General features: G+C 42.2%; 1 protein-coding gene across 5 annotated transcripts in view; it reads left to right on the forward strand.

Moving 5' to 3' along the window:
- The first annotated feature begins 2,692 nt into the window (after positions 1-2,692).
- The window catches only part of DMAP1 (DNA methyltransferase 1 associated protein 1), a 114,386-nt gene continuing 100,267 nt past the window's right edge, over positions 2,693-16,811 (forward strand). For 3 of the 5 annotated variants that reach the window (XR_012086367.2, XR_012086368.2, XM_020783258.3), the window contains exons 1-5: positions 2,693-2,833; positions 3,450-3,559; positions 6,603-6,694; positions 9,064-9,259; positions 16,137-16,295. Coding sequence is in view for 3 of the 5 variants with exons in the window: in XM_020783258.3 (XP_020638917.1) it covers positions 3,458-3,559; positions 6,603-6,694; positions 9,064-9,259; positions 16,137-16,295 (549 nt within the window). In the remaining 2 variants the exon portion in view is untranslated. Of the gene's footprint in view, positions 2,905-3,449; positions 3,560-4,778; positions 4,880-6,602; positions 6,695-9,063; positions 9,260-16,136; positions 16,296-16,811 lie in introns of all 5 variants that reach the window. The other 2 variants (XM_078392816.1, XM_020783260.3) reach the window with 2 other exon arrangements.

Below are 16,811 nucleotides of genomic sequence, written 5' to 3' on the forward strand. Positions count from 1 at the left end.
CCTTTTGAATGTTAGAAAAATTTTGACTTATACAGATATTTTAGACAAAGATAGGCAATTAAAGCCAAAACAAGACCTTATAGACCAGGGGTTAGATGCATCGTGGTGGTCTATAATGCAAATACAATCAAGATATGAACGGGACCTAAAAATGTACGATTTTTATAAAGAACAGACAACTTTTGACCAAATAATGTTAACATCAGATGACAAATTAATTAGGAAAGTATATAAATACCTTCTAAATTGGAAAATGGAGGATGAACAGGTCAAAGAAACGATGGTTCAATGGGCAAAAAATTTTGGGTACAATATTGACTTAGAAAAATGGCAAGGGCTGTGGTCTAGAAACTATAAGATGACAATGGCAACATCTTATAAAGAGAATCTATATAAAACGTTTTATAGATGGCATTTACCTTCTGTTAGATTAGCTAAGATGTACTCTAACAGGTCAAGTAAATGTTGGAAATGTCATAAAAAAACTGGAACCTATTATCACCTCTGGTGGACTTGTGATAAAGCAAAAAAAGTTTGGTACAAAATACATACATGGCTTGTTAAAATAATCAAGAAACATGTAGATTTTAGGCCAGAGCTCTTTCTGTTAGGTATAATACCAGAAAGTGTTGATAGACAAAATGTATATTTAATACTGCATATTCTAACAGCGGCGAGGATTATTTATGCACAGTACTGGAAAAATGAAGGAACATCTACGGATCAAGAAATAATTAAAAAGATATTGGACTGTGCCGAAATGGACAGACTAACACTGAAAATCAAAGGAAAAGAAGATACAAAATATTACCAAACATGGGACTTATTCTATCAATGGTTAGAAGGATGTTGTATAGATTAGGAGTATAATGTGTGTAGTAGTTGTTTTACAAATGATTATAAGCTGTACCCTGGTGACACGATGTTAAACCAATATGGATGGATTTATATAATAAAAAAAGATTAAAAAAAGGTTGCAATTTAAAAGGATGGATAATATCCTCTTTTAATCATTGAGACATTACACCAATTGCTAAGTATATATTTGCACATATCCTATTCTCAAACATAGGAAGGCAACATTGTTAGTGAAAGGGGGTAAAAATATCTCAGATCCCACCTAACCTACAGGCTATGTGATCAGGTCTGCAAAATCAGTAAACTGTTCATTGGAGAGATTTGTGGCATAAAATGATAACAGCAGCTTTTCATACAGGAAGGGATAGCTGGTGTCTAGTGATGGGCACGAATCACTGGTTTGCAGTTCCTCCTGGTTTAATCTGTCAGTCCAGCAGGTGTTCAGCAGTTCAAAGCCCTACCTCCTCCAGCAGGCCCCCACTCAAAAGCAGAGCCTGCAGGAGGATGGGCAGGGAAGCCTGAGTGGGTACCTGCCAGAGGAGGTGGGCTCGGACCACAGAACACCTGTTGGACTGATGGATAAACTGAACTGATAGTTCATGCCTGTCTCTCCTGGTGTCCAAAGCGAGTTCCAAGGAGAATTCATAATAAGCTCAGACATACATCTTGGGGGACTCATCTCCCTAACAAGGGTGGGGCCTGTGTAAACAAAGCCTTCAATCCACAAAGCTCTGATCCAGTCACAAATTCTGAGTTACTTGTCTGACTCACAGAAAGTGTGAGTGTTGCATGGCAACCAGCACGAACAGGAAACTCCTGAACCAATCCACGGCCCCTCAATGGGCAGTGTTTGTAATTTTAGACATAATGTAAGCTGTGAATCAAACTGCAGCCAAACAGAATAGTTCTTATTCAGCTCTCCAATGTAGCCATACCTTGAGATATTTAAGGAATAGCTTTAACAATTCCTCCACCACCACCCTGTCCCAAGTTCCCATGGCCAAAAATGAATTCACATCCAGGCCTCCTGAGTCCTAGTCCCCCACTCTATCTATCTATCTATCTATCTATCTATCTATCTATCTATCTATCTATCTATCTATCTATCTATCTATCTATCTATCTATCTATCTATCTATCTATCTAATTTTTATTTAATCCATTTTTATACTGCCCCCGTTACTGCAGAGCACTAGTCTGGGCAATTCACAACAAAATAAAATAAGAACAACAAAAAGCAATGAATAAACCGACAAACGAATTAAGTGACATCAAACCACAAGCAGTGCAAAATACACATATTAAAAGCGGCAGGGCAATGAGGCTAAGAAAAATCCAAATGAGGTTGCCTTCAAAAGCCTCTCTATCCACTACGTCACATCACACTGGGTACCTGCTTATTCTACTGTGGACGAAATAGACACAGTATTACAGGAAAGAAGAGGGACCCCTCCCCCCGCAAAGTCCATTTTCGGAGGAAGGCAATGCAGTAGAGTTAGGATATTACACGTAGGAAATGTTGGCTGCTTTAAGTCCTACAAAGTAACTACAGTATTGTAAGAACACCGGTTATTACAGTACTGAGATCAAAAGCGGAGAACTTAACTGCACGACTCGTTTACTGCCACCGCACAGTCAGTGTAGTGAAAGTCGCATCCTAAATCTGATGCAAATAAAACGGCCGAAACAACGGCAGCTATACTTTACGGATTGTGGATATGCTCTGTTAAAAATTAATATATACATGTGTGATTGTAGTTTTAAAACTTTTTTTGTCTTTAAACGTTTCCCGGAACTAGTAGACACGGTAGTAGCTATTGCCCGAGCCTACTTTTGTGGTGCACAAGGGGACCTCGGTGAGAAGTTGTGCCCTGTGAAGTGGAGACCGGAAGTGGTGGGAAGCAACCTGCATCCACGGGAAAAAACGGGTTTGTTCCCCTCGCGGTCCAGGGCTTAGACCGGCTCAAAGAAGACGGTAAGGGAAAGGATTGAAAGTGAGGGATGTGGCTTGAGTCGAGCGGAATTGCGGGCCTTGTCGGGTGAACAGTTGAGTGCAATCTTTAGTATATGGTTGACGGCGGGAAAATGGGAATTAGTACAAAATAGCTTTCGAGCACTTGGGAAGGGAACAGACCGTGTAAGAATATATTTTAATTTTATTCGGACTCATTTCCTTCGAGTTATCGGTCCTGAGACTGTTTGCAAATGGAGGCGTGCTAGATTTTTGTAGGACCAATAGTTCGCCTGAGCAAAGTAAGCGGTGACTCTCAAGAGGAGTGTCTGTATGTGTCATTCATTCGGCGTATTTTAAAATATGAATTTGTGCATTGTAGTTTTTTGCAAGGATATCTTGCCCATGTGAGGTTTCAGATAACCGTTCTGACTTCTGTAGCTGTTTAGTTTCTGGAAACTAAGCAAATTGAGCTGAACAGATCAGTTCCAGAATGTTACTGCAAACAGTATCTAGTATGTTGGCCCACACAGAAATTAATTAAAATAATGTTGCCTCTCTAGAAGATACATGTTTGTGCCTTTCTGTATCTAGTTGAAGATCATTTGCTTTTTAATCATGTTTTCTTCTCTGACTTTAGGTATCAAAATGGCAACAGGAGCAGATGTCCGGGATATATTGGAATTGGGAGGTACAGAGTCTGAGAATGTAGGAACTATTAATAAGAAAGACATCATCAATTCTGATAAGGTACATTATGGTTAAGCTGAAATTAACACTGAAAGTACATAATTAATCCGCTTTATATTTTATTCTGTTTCCATTTATGTCTTCTCAGACACATGTGGGGAGATATCTGCCGATACAGTCCCACCATGTGATTTTGCCCAGGTGTTGGACGGCCATCCACATGTATGGGAAGAAATAAAGTTGAATATGGCAACAGGAGATAGAATAATCACTTTTTATTAGTGCTGAGAAGCTTAATCCTCTAACTCCTTCCTTTTAAATGACAGTAAAGAGTGTTTCCCCTGCTGCATAGCCCAGAAGAGAATATTACTGTTTTTTTTGACTTTGGCAGAATGATTCCCTCATGTAGGGAGCTAGCTGATCATAACTCTGCTCAGTTGTTGGAAAGTACAGTAAAAGTAAGTAGGTAAGTAAATAAATAAGTAAATAGGTGGGTAAGTAAGTAATTTTCTTTATCAAGCATTGGAGAGACGGGAGAATGAGGCAGAGGGTGGTTTGGTTCGAGTAGATGTTGCCTCATTTTTAGGTGTGCGAACACACGTATTTTGAAGAAATGTTTTGAACACCAGTTCACAGAGACTTGTATGACAGAGGCTGTTTATGTCATAAAAACGACTGTTTTCTGGCCTTCCCTCCTGTCAATACTTAATTTCTTTTTTCTTCTCATTTATTTTTTGTTCTATTATTGCATGTGTCACAGTCTGTTTGTTAAAATTTTTTTTATGGTTTATTGTGTATTCTTTATTGTAAGCTGCCCAGAGTGGTCGACCAGACCAGATGGGCGGGATATAAACAAACAAACAAACAAACAAACAAACAAACAAACAAACAAATAAATAAAGTTGAATTTACATCAGAATCTTAACATATATCACAGAAGGCTCTGATTTACAACATACATAAGTAGAGGAATAATTTTATACACTTTATATAGTGGTCAGGACTGAATGTTGGGATTTTACTAGGAGCAGATGAGAGAGAAAGTGACATACTAAGAAAACTAAGCATTTCTTGCAGAGCAATTCTGTGTATGTTTCCTGAGAGGCAAATTCCACTGTGTTCAGTGAAACTTGCTTCCAAGAAGTTGCCCATGAATTTGAAGTCTGTAATTCCCCAAAGAAGTGTCCTTTCTGTGAAAGTGAGAAAACACCAATATTTTCAAATGCTGGGGATGATGTGCTCCCTAAAAGCGGAGTTTTCTCTGGTTTTATTTTCTCAGATAATACACTGACAACATGAAAATGAAGCAGGGAAAGTTTTTTACCTCATTTTTGTGCCATATCCCTTGTAAAGTTTGCAAGAAGCACACATAGCTTTCTGGTAAGGAGCAAAATTTATTCCTGTTGTGTCCACCAAGTTACTCGTGCTTGGCAGCTGCCCCCAGCAAGTGCCACTTTTTGTTCCTTACAATAAAAAACTATTTGCAGACAGTTATAGAGAGAGAAGAGAAAGCATGCAATGTTGATGATTTGGGGTTGCTTGCACAACTCTTCAGTGCAAGTCTCTTAACATAGCCAGAACATGTGTCAAGCCAAAGGGGCAGAACATGTATCTGAGCACATATTCTCCTTCTGAAAGTTGGGCTCATAGCTTAACTCCCAGAGGTTTGCAGTTTGTGTCTTCTTCAGAAAGACACAGGAAGATCCCAGGATAATTGTGGGGAAAAGGAATTCCAAAGTCAGCAGTAAGGTGAATTACTCGCAATAGAGGAGGGCTGGTGGAGAAAAGAAGGATACAAAAGGCTGGAACATCCATGCTCAGATTAGCCTTTCACTTTTAAAATTAAGGATCTCTCTCAGGTCTGTCATTTGTAAGCAGCTAAATACTTGCAGTACATTTCTAGCTGTCCTTTTTTGGAGCTCTTGCTGCAGAGAACAGGGCACTTGGTATCCCACAGAAGTCTCTGTGGGGAGCTGTGTATGATCTGAATGGCAGCTCAGCAGCAGAGCATTTGCAGAACCTCCCCCTCCCCCCCACTTGAGCCATCTTTCCTTCCTTGCGGCTCCCTGTTGCTTCTTTGTCTGACTCACACATCCATGCAGATATGTGGAGTCCTGTCTGTAGCTGTTCAAGCTATATCCTTCTAATACTGTAGGTCACTTCCTATTTGCATGGCTATTCCTTTTACCAATTACCCCAACAAGCACAGCTTCAATCACTCTCTGCTTTCTATCTGGACATCTGGAAATGGAAGGGAGAATGTTGAGTCAGAAAGAAAGAATGGATGTGTGTAAACAACTAGGCTCAGAAGAAGAGGACAGCATGTAAGAGGAAATAAGTGTCAATTGAGTGCAGAAAAATTCTGGGCATCACCTTGGTCCTTGTTGCAAATGCCAGGATATATCTGTGCCTATGGTATTGCATAGGATATCATAACTGTAGGGATCTACACAAGTAACAGATAGTGTGAGAATTTAAATAAAGCTAGACTTGAGTCAGAAGACTCCCTGGAAAAGACCCTGATGTTGGGAAAGTGTGATGGCAAGAGGATAAGGGGACGACAGAGGATGAGATGGTTAGACAGTGTCATTGAAGCTACCAACATGAATTTGACCCAACTCTGGGAGGCAGTGGAAGACAGGAGGGCCTGACGTGCTCTGGTCCATGGGGTCATGAGGAGTCAGACACGACTAAACAACAAAAAGACTTGAGTTAAGAACAGAGGAAGCTGATTTATAGAGAGTCAGATCATTGGCTCAGCAAGCCAGGTAGGATTTCCCTCTCCTAGATGTATCTATAGATTGCTGGTGTTTTCTGGATTTGTGCAAGTACTAACCAGGTACAATCCTACATAGCATCCGAAATCAGCTGAGATCCATATGTTTAGAATGGGCTGGTGGTTTAATTAGAATACCATTAAACTGGGTTGTTCAGAAATTTTTGGATCATCCGGAAAAAGGAAAACAGGCACAAACGATGTGATGTAAAGAAAGAAATGTTGCAAGAAGTGATTGTTTCAAAAAAATCTTATCTATAATTAATTCTGATGATCCCGCCAAAATTTTTCCTTGGTGGAGCTTCTAATGAACATGTTCTCTTTCAGAAAAAATCTAAGAAGTCATCAGAAACCCTAACATTTAAAAGACCAGAGGGGATGCACCGGGAGGTCTATGCACTGTTGTACTCGGATAAAAAGTAAGGGTTTTATTACAAGTTTGGTATTGGATCATGGTTTTCTTTCTTTGTAACCTTCTCTTCTCCTAGACTTTATGCATGTTTTCAGAAATGCTGGAAGGCAAGGGGAAGGTATCATCAGCTGTTTTTGGAAAAAAATGAAATGTATATAGTCCCTTTTAAAATCAAACTTAAACTTAACTTTTCTTTTCTAAGAATATGATTGTTTTACTTTCAGCTTGCTTAATAAATAAATATGAAATTTTTGAATATATTTGTAAAATCTAAAAATATACATTGGTGGATTTTGATATTGATCATGATATCCTCGGGTGCTGTCTCTACATGATGGGATTTGGAGGCAATGCTGTACAGTGGCTTTGACTCTTCTTGGAAGATCAGGATCAAAAGTTGGTACTGGGGAACTCTTGTTCAGTGTCCTGGTTGTTGGCCTATGACAGTAGCACCCAGCCTTTGGTGTCCAGATGTTCTTAGACTAAAACTCTTAGAAGCCTTCACTACTAGTTGTACTGACCAGGATTTCTTGGAGTAGTTCAAGAACATCTGGTGGCCCAAGGTTGGGAACCATTGACTTATGAAAACCTTCAGGGTTCTTTGTTGTTACCCGTTTTCTTCAACGTATACATGAGACTGGGGGGAGTTGTTTTTGTAGTTTTGGGGTTCTGTGTCACCAGTGATACCCAATTCTGCTTCTCCTTTCCATCCAAGTAGGAGGAAGTTTCAGTTCTAAACTGGGATTTAAGGTCGTAATAGAGACTGCATAATGGTGAAGAAATTGAAATTTAATCCAGATACAGACATCCTTGATCAATCATAAAGTAGATCAGGGAATAGGGCTTCAATCTGCTGGATGGGGTTACACTCCTCTGAAAACTCAAGTTTCTATCTTGGGTCTATTCTTGTATTCAGCTCTGAATTGAAATGTCCAGGTTTTGGTAATGTCCAGGGGAGCTCACCTTACAAGAGAAGTCTGATCTGCTCATTGTATTGCATTCCTTGGTTGAAACCTATTTGGATTGTTTTAATTTGTTCTGCATGGGGCTGTTGTTAGAATATGCAGTGGGTCCAAAATGCTGTGTCCAGGGTGTTGACTAGAGACCGTGACAGTGAGAATAATTTGCTTCAGTAATTTCACTAGGTATGTTTCTAGACATGCTGATTATGACTTATAGAGCTCTATATTGCTTGCATAACACTAATGGAACATTATAATTAATTAATTAATTAATTAATTAATTGCAACCTGGCTTCTGAAGGACAGTTCCCCTACCCTCAATTGTCTCTGGGTCTTCAAGAGAGTACTATCTGTTCCATTATCATCAAGAGGCATATCTGGTGAGGATATGAGAGAGGGCATCTTCACCAGCACTTCCAGTCTATAGAACTCCCTTCTGAAGGGCTAGGCAGGCCCCTTCTGTTGTTTTTCTGCTGCTAGGGATAGGGAAAGGCATTTTTATTTAGACAGTCCTTTGGCCAGCAATTGGCTTATGAGGAGGGGCCTTTTAAAGGTGGGTGGGATTGAACTTTGTGTGTGTGTATGTTTTAAGTTGTTCAAATTATGTGCAATTTAAATATGATAACTTGACAGTTTTTTATAACTATAGTTTATTGTGTGTTAAAACCATTTTTTAAACAACTACATTGAGAGCTACTGTGGTTCCTTCAGGGAGAGAGGTGGAATACAAATTAAATAAATGAATGAATAACATATTTCAGGGCAATGTACCTTAAAGTGCCTAAGCCCATCTGATCTTTTATCAATTGGAATAGTAAAAATAAACTTGAAGTTTAAATTGAAAACCTTTAGCCTTCAATTAAGAAAAGAAGCATGCTGTTATCTAGGAATTAGGACCGTTTTCTGTTTCTAATGATCCACATTACATGTTTAGTGTGCCCAATGAATTTTGGTGTTTGTTTCTCAAGAAATGGTTCATCTTACATCATTGCAAGCCCTTTTTTTAACTGAAGGAGAATTTTGAAACTGTATGTGATATTCCATGTCCTTTTCCTTTTTACCAATTTTTACCATCTGTATTCTAATTCAACCAGTTGTTTTTCTTTTCTTTTTTCCTGCCCCGTCCACCAAATTAGGCAACAGTTACCCATGTAGTGCTAAACTATGTTTTTATGTTTCACATGATTCAGTCTTTTGAGTCTTACTGTCAGTTTTTGGTTTTTTATATCTTAATGGGCTAACTTCATAAATGAGATCAGTCAGGGCTGGCCCTCTAGACATTTGGAATGTGTGCTCATTGTGTAAGATCGTTAAGTTGGCCTTCCATGAAGGTTACAAACAAAGTAATGGAAATGTGAAACCATCCTCATAAGGACAGCATGTTTCATTAATGTGTGGTTTGTATCTGTTACAGGGATGCACCTCCCCTTTTGCCAAGTGACACAACGCAGGGCTACCGCACAGTCAAGGCTAAGTTGGGCTCTAAGAAAGTGCGCCCTTGGAAATGGATGCCCTTCACCAACCCTGCTAGAAAGGATGGGGCTATGTTCTACCACTGGAGAAGGGCAGCTGAAGAGGGCAAGGATTACCCTTTTGCCAGGTTCAACAAAGTATGGAGGCTTATATTTTGTTTTTGATATGTGGATCGCTTGATAAATAGGAATCAAAATATCTTAAAAGGACTATTCCCAAATATCCTTTTCCTACTATGTGCTGCCTCTAAGAGAAGACAATTTTGTTTCAGCTTGAGACATCATAAGTCTCTGATTCTTCTTCATGGTCTCTGTGAATGCACACTATAGGGTTTAATCTGCGCTTGCACAGAGGTTTCCAGAATATTCTAGAGCTTTATCACGTGTTTGCCAGGACCACCCCCTGGTACATCTGGTCCACCCGTCCTGGCAATTGCCTCAGTTCGTTTTTGCCGCTGCTGAGGTTTCATCTCTCAATGAGCTCTTCATTCGCGAATATCTTCTAGATTAAAGAAAAACAGGGAAATTAGTGAGAGACTTTTTGATCTGTATTCCCTCTTCCTCCACCTCTTTCCCTTTCCCTTCCCGCCATTTTATAGCCCCTACTGGGCTGTTCAAACGGTGCCGTTCGTCTCCCAATAAGGTCCCTCTTTCAGACGGACACACTTCTTGTCTGTTTTGCCTCGGAGAATCCCATCAACTGGCCTCATGCCAGTTCTGCAAAAATCTCATGAAACAGGCTCTCAGATTCCGGCAACAAAGTCTCAGATCCTTTCTCTGGGAACGCTTGCTTTGTCTTGTACTAGCTATGGAGACTACGTAGCCTTCCCAGGCTTACCCTGCTTTCCTCAATGCCCCTACGACTTCTCTGACACCAAACCAAAATTTAAATCGATTTCTAAGTCTTAAGTCCTCCAGGTCAACATCGACGTTGACACCAATACCAAAGCTCCCCTCAACATGGGAGCATTCCAAGTCTAAGAAATCAAATAAACATTCTACCAAGGTTCAATCTTCTAAACAAGTATCCTCTATGCACTCAACAATTGATAAGTCTATGTCCTCCATCCCACTTCAGGACCAACCAACTATCTGTCTTGATTCCATCTTGGTGAATGACGACGATTACATGTCACCACCATCAGGTCATCCACTTTCACCTCTCTTAGCCCAATCTCCATCGTGGGCTAATACCTCGGCTGAGGTGACAATACTACCTTGATCGGATCATTCGAGCCCCATGGGTTGCTCTGTCTCCGCGTGTGAGTCGGATTCAGCATCTGTTTTACTGATCTGCTACATCCATGCAAACGATCTCGGAAGACACACCATACACCAGAGACTTACCAATCCGATGCCGATCTTCCACAACCTCCGATGTCTACGGGGTTGTTGGCATCGCATGATTCTTTGATTCGATATTGCCATCCTAAACGAGTCACTCTATACGGAACGCCAACATATTACAAACTTCCACCTAAGCGATACCAACATTGCTCGTACCATTATTGGCAGCCTGGTACCAGTTGTCGAGCTGGAGATCTCTCGGTATGCGTACTACTGTTATTCTGGTTCCTCGGACTCACAGTCTCTTCCTCAATACCATCCACAACCACAGGAGTATGAACAATCCTCTTCTGTGGATGATACCTCACTTCCTCCTGTGGTACCGAAACTACACAAGTCTTCCAGTAAGAGGAGGCATGCCCCTGAACATGGTTCAGTGCAGCCACCTACGGTACCAAAATGCTCGCGACCATCGGCTTCGACTTCACTGTTGAGCCTGCCACACTCTCGCAGGTTCATGTTTCATCTCTTCAGGTGACTACAACTTATACTGGACCCTCACCCACGCCTCTAGATGCAACCCAGGCCTGGCAGATTAAACATCTTAAACCTCACCATGCTACTACTCATTTTCTGTCTTCTAAGCATGATATCAGTAAGCCCAAGAGCTACCCACATGTCACTCCACCTGATGTCCTGGCTTCTCCAGACCTCCTTCCCTGACTTAATCCAATTCTGACACCTTAGACTCCTTACCACCACAGGGGTCCCCTCCTAACCTACCAACACCTGACTTGGCTGATACTAACCCTTCATCCCCATCAGAAGATTTTTCTTCTTATTCTCAGCTGGTGCTTCGCATAGCTAAGGCCATGGGCCTTGACATGCAACAACCGGTCCAGTCTGAATCAGACAAAGTCTATGAAGATATTAATGAGGACCAGACGCCTCCATTTCACATGGAATTTATGCATCTCTTCTAAAACTGATCAAGCAATCATGGTCCAAACCGTCTTCGGTACCACAGATCTCTAGGAGGGTTGAAAATTTATACAGAACACATGGAGACAATACTGCCTTCCTCTCCCAACATCCACCTCCATACTCTGTAATAGTAGATGCTACTCAAAACAGAGCATGAAACTGCTCTACTGCAACCCCTAATAATGAAGGCAGGAAGCTCAATATTATTGACAGCAGGGTCTATTCTCTCGCTTCCTTCACTCTGGTAAAGGTAAAGGTTCCCCTTGACAATTTTTGTCCAGTCGTGTTCGACTCTAGGGAGCAGTGCTCATCCCCGTTTCCAAGCCATAGAGCCAGCGTTTTGTCCAAAGACAATCTTCCGTGGTCACATGGCCAGTGCGACTTAGACACGGAACGCTGTTACCTTCCCACCGAGGTGGTCCCTATTTATCTACTTGCATTTGCATGCTTTCGAACCGCTAGGTTGCGGGAGCTGGGACAAGTGACAGGCGCTCACTCCGTCGCGTGGATTCGATCTTACGACTGCTTGGTCTTCTGACCCTGCAGCACAGGCTTCTGTGGTTTAGCCCACAGCGCCACCACGTCCCACCACGTCCTTCACTCTACCTGTCGCAAATTATTTGGCAGCCATGAGAGCCTACCATCGGTTCTTATGGAATAAAGCCCTCCCAAAATGGGATCTGAATACAAATCCCATGGCCTTACCTTTCATCAAGAGGCCATGGCTCTAGCATGTCAAGAGGGCATCACTGCATGACATGGTGTTGAAGCTGCGTCAAAACATACGACTACCGCTGTTGCTCTCCAAAGACATGCTTGGCTTCATTCAGCCCATATTTCTGATGATTATTGCATGCACATTGAGGACTTACCTTTTGATGGCATCAGCCTCTTCGATAAATAAAACCAACGAGATTTTAGATAACCTGCAAAAAATGAGAAAAACAGCACGTTCATAAAATAATCAACCGTACTCAACCGTACTACAGACCCGAACGATATCAATGGCATCATCCCTACTCTTACCAACAATACAAGCCCTTTCCTGATAAACAGCAATACTTACCACAGTCCACCTCTTCCTTCCAACCTCAGCATCCCACACAGAGACAACGCCCCTGACAATATTTCAGGCAACTTGACAAGAAAACAAAGCAGGGTCTTTGACTTTCACACAGCCCAGATTTCACCATCCTACTTTCTGCTTCTCAACACCACTTGTATTGCAGCCCACTTTCCATCTTGAGCAGCCATCATTGCTGACTCTTGGATTTCTCACTATCATCTTCATAGGCTATGCAACAGAATTTGCATTCTTACCACCACTGAGGTCAATTCTCACCACACCATCACATGTCCTTAAAAAAAGAGATTCATTCCCTTGTCTTGATGCCATATCACCCTTCACCCCATCAGAAAACAACCCTGTCCCCTCCCTGATTCTTCATAGTACCATCCTCAACCTCAGGGACCTCAATTACTACATAATCCAGAAACGTTTCCGCATGGTGACACTAGAATGCATTCTACCCATCCTTCAAGAGAATGACTGGTTCACTGTCATCGACCTAAGCGATGTCTACTTTCCTATCACCATCCACCAAAACCATCGAAAATTTCTCAGATTTTCCCTCAGAGACACTGTCTGTGAGTTCAAGGTCCTCCCGTTCGGACTTTCCACTGTTCCATGGATATTCGCAAAGTGCATGGCGCCCATAGCAGCTCATCTCAGTACTCAAGGAATTTCCATCTTCCCATACATAGACGTATGGTTACTCGTAGCCCCCTCACGTTCTCAAGCATTACAAGATGAAGACTTCATTCCTTCCCTACTCTAGAATCTGGGCCTAAGGGTCAACTAGGGCAAATCTATACTAACTCCTTCACAGAAGGAGGCACAGTTCTGGACTAACAAAAAGCAACAGCTTTTCTTCCTTAGGAACATGCAGCGAAAATGCACGTTATCCTGCAGCACTTTCAGCCTCGTGCAATAATAACTGCACACCAGCTCAGTATCGTCACATCCACAAACTCAGTCATAAGCATGCTTGCCTAAAGATGTGCTCTTTGCAGGCATAGTACCTGTCCTTCTTCGACCCTATATCTGACCCACCTACAAAACAACTTAGAGTTACTCCCGGACTCGCAGCCCAACTACTGCAGTGGGACACAACAGTCAACCTCTCTGTGGGCAGACCATTTGCAACCCTTCAACTCACTGTGCAAGTTACCACAGATGCAAGTCCCATTGGTTGGGGAGCGCACTGCAATGGCCTTCACATTCATGCTCTCTGGTTTGGCGCCAAGAAATACCTGCATATCAACAACCTCAAGCTGTTAGCTGTTTTCAAAGCTTTCTGCACTTTCGAACTCATTATGGGCACAGCCATATAAGTGACTACAGACAACACTACTACACTTTTCTGTGTGAACAAGCAGGGAGGCACCCATTCCCTCCCCCTGCAGTACCTCACCATTCAGCTCTGGGAATGCTGTTTCAAACACCATATTTTCCTGGTAGCAGTTCCTATCTCCACTCAACACAACCAGTTGGCAGATTCACTCAGCAGACTCTGCACCCAGATACACAAATGGGTCCTTGATGACGTCATCTTCCTCCAGCTTTCCAACATATAGGGAAAACCACACATAGACATTTTTGCCACAGCTCAAAATACAAAATGTGCTCTTTATTGTTCCAGAGCAGGAATTGGTCCAAGCTCCCTCGGAGGTGCACTCATGACCTTGTGGACGTCACACCTACTCTACCTCTTTCTTCCCATCCCTCTCCTCCTCAGGACCATTGTCAAACTCCATCAGGAGCACTCAAACATGATTCTCATTGCCTCATGATGGCCCAGACAACCCTGGTTCACCATGCTCCACTCAATCTCAAACGATTTCCTCTGCCTTCCCCCCATACCTCACCTACTCACCCAGCATCAAGGCCAGACATTTCATCCCAACATTCATGCTCTCCACCTCACAGCGTGGAGGATTCACCCTCAGTAGCTACCATTCTGGCTAATGCTAGAAAGCCTGCTACCACTCAGCTTTATACTTATAAATGGGTCGCCTTTCAGAAATTTGCAGCTCAGCACAACCTTCTAACCATTCCAACAACCCTTCACGCACTCCTTCAGTTCCTTTCTCACCTTTTCAGTCAATATATTTCTTTGTCTACTCTCAAGGTTTATATCTCTGCCATTGTAGCACATCAGCCAAAGGTCTCCGACGCTGCTATACTCTTCTGCCATCCAGCTCTGAAGCAATTCCTCAGAGGGGTCTCCAACATGTGACCTTTCAGACCTTCACTTCCACCGCAGTGGTCACTACATACTGTCCTCCGACGTCTCATACTTCTCCCCTTTGAGCCCCTTGCAACCACATCGGACTGCTTTCTCTCCTTTACAACTCTTTTCCTAGTTGCTATTAGTTCTGCCTGCAGAGCCTCTGAGCTTGCTGCCCTTTGAGTTGATTGTCCATTTCTTCAATTCTACCCTGACAAAGTTACACTTTATCCTGATGTCTCTTTTCTTCCAAATGTAGTTTCTGAGTTTCTTCTCATCGTTTTGCTTACCTTTTTCCCCTCACCATCTACTGCCCTGGAACGCTCCTTCCACTGTTTGGATGTCAGGCAAGTTTGGCTTTTTATGTTTCCAGGAGTCCCTCTTTCCACAAGTCTAAGAGGCTTTTTGTTTCCGCTCATTTACCACACAGGGGAACTTCTCAGACCATCTCTCGATGGATTGTTGCTACTATATGCCTCACATACCACCTTGTCCTCTGGCATTAAAGCACATTGTACAAGGGCTGTAGCTGCCTTCACAGCTTTCCTGAGAGGCGTCCCTCTTCCTGATATCTGCAAGGCTGCCACCTGGGCAACTCTGTCAACCTTTGCCTCATTACCGTCTGGATGTCAGAGCATGTCAGATACGGCCTTTGGACAAGCGGTTCTGTAATCTGTTCTTCCGTGACGTCCTTTCTCTGGACAGGTAAGCTTGTTAATCACCCTATAGTGTGCATTCACAGAGACCATGAAGAAGAAAGAGAGGTTATTTACTGGTAACTCTGGTTCCTCGAGTAGTAATCTGTGAATTCACACATCCTGCCCATTCTCCCCTCTGTCCGTCATGTCTGTTTCTTTTGATACAGCGGCAGGCTGTTCTGGGAACTGTGGCAATTGCCAGGATGGGTGGACCACGTATACTGGGGAGCAGTCCTGGCGAACACGTGATAAAGCTCTAGACTATTCTGGAAACCTCTGCATAAGCGCAGATTAAACCCTATAGTGTGAATTCACAGATGACCACTTGAGGAACCAGAGTTACAGGTAAGTAACCTCTCTGTCTGAAGCCTCAGGAAGTTAAAATGTTGTATTCTTTAGATCAGAGATGGGAAGTCTGCAGCCATCTATATATTGCTGGACCTCAACTCCTTCCAGTTCCAGTCAGTATACTTGTTGATCAGGAATGCTAGGATCTAGAACTGGACATTGGGAAGGAGGGAGAGGGTGAGGTATTTCTATTTCTTAGTCATTCAGGTAAGATTTTTTAAAAAGTGATGGTGGGGAGATTGAAGAAATGTATCTTGCACCGTGAGAATACTTATGATTTCAGTATAGAAGATGACACATGGTTTTCTTTTCTTTGAAATTTTGCTGTGGAACTGTACTATGCATTGATGATGAATCCTGTTGTGTGGGTTGGTCTTTCTGCCTCAACCAGTTCCCTTCTTGCTGCAGACAGTGCAAGTTCCAGTCTACTCTGAGCAGGAATATCAGATGTACCTTCATGATGATGCCTGGACAAAAGCTGAAACAGACCATCTCTTTGACCTATCGCGACGGTTCGACCTGCGCTTTGTGGTTATTCATGATCGCTATGACCACCAGCAGTTCAAAGTTAGTAACAAAAGTGTTCCTTGTTTGTTGTGTCACTCATAATTTCCAGTTTAAGGATCTGCTTGTTCGTAAATTGATATCTTGCAGAAAAGCTACATGTTGGACATGGAACAAGAACCTACAATACACAGAGGGCTAGTTAAATAACTGTTAGGGATTCTCAATATCTTTTCCTAGTTTTGTCACAAATGTTGTCAATAAAATGTTATAATTGCCATTGGGTAAGTGAGATTCACAGAAACCTCACTTTGGGTGGGGAACATTGTATGGATTCATCTGTGAGACTCCTCATTCTTGGTATGGGTGTAACGTGCTTTTTTAAAAATCGTGTTTAAATGTCCATCAGTATATGATAAGATGCATTTGTTGTTTTTGTCTCCCTTCTCTGTTGCTTTATGGTGCTCATTCCAGCTAAAGTATGTTTTAGCCTTGGAACAAGCATGGTATAGAATCAGGCAAATGAGGCTGGGAAGTGTTTACTACTGCCTGGCCAGACAGAAACAGAAGATGAGTGTT

Source organism: Pogona vitticeps, chromosome 4, assembly GCF_051106095.1.
Source record: "Pogona vitticeps strain Pit_001003342236 chromosome 4, PviZW2.1, whole genome shotgun sequence".
In the NCBI taxonomy this organism is placed as follows: domain Eukaryota; kingdom Metazoa; phylum Chordata; class Lepidosauria; order Squamata; family Agamidae; genus Pogona; species Pogona vitticeps.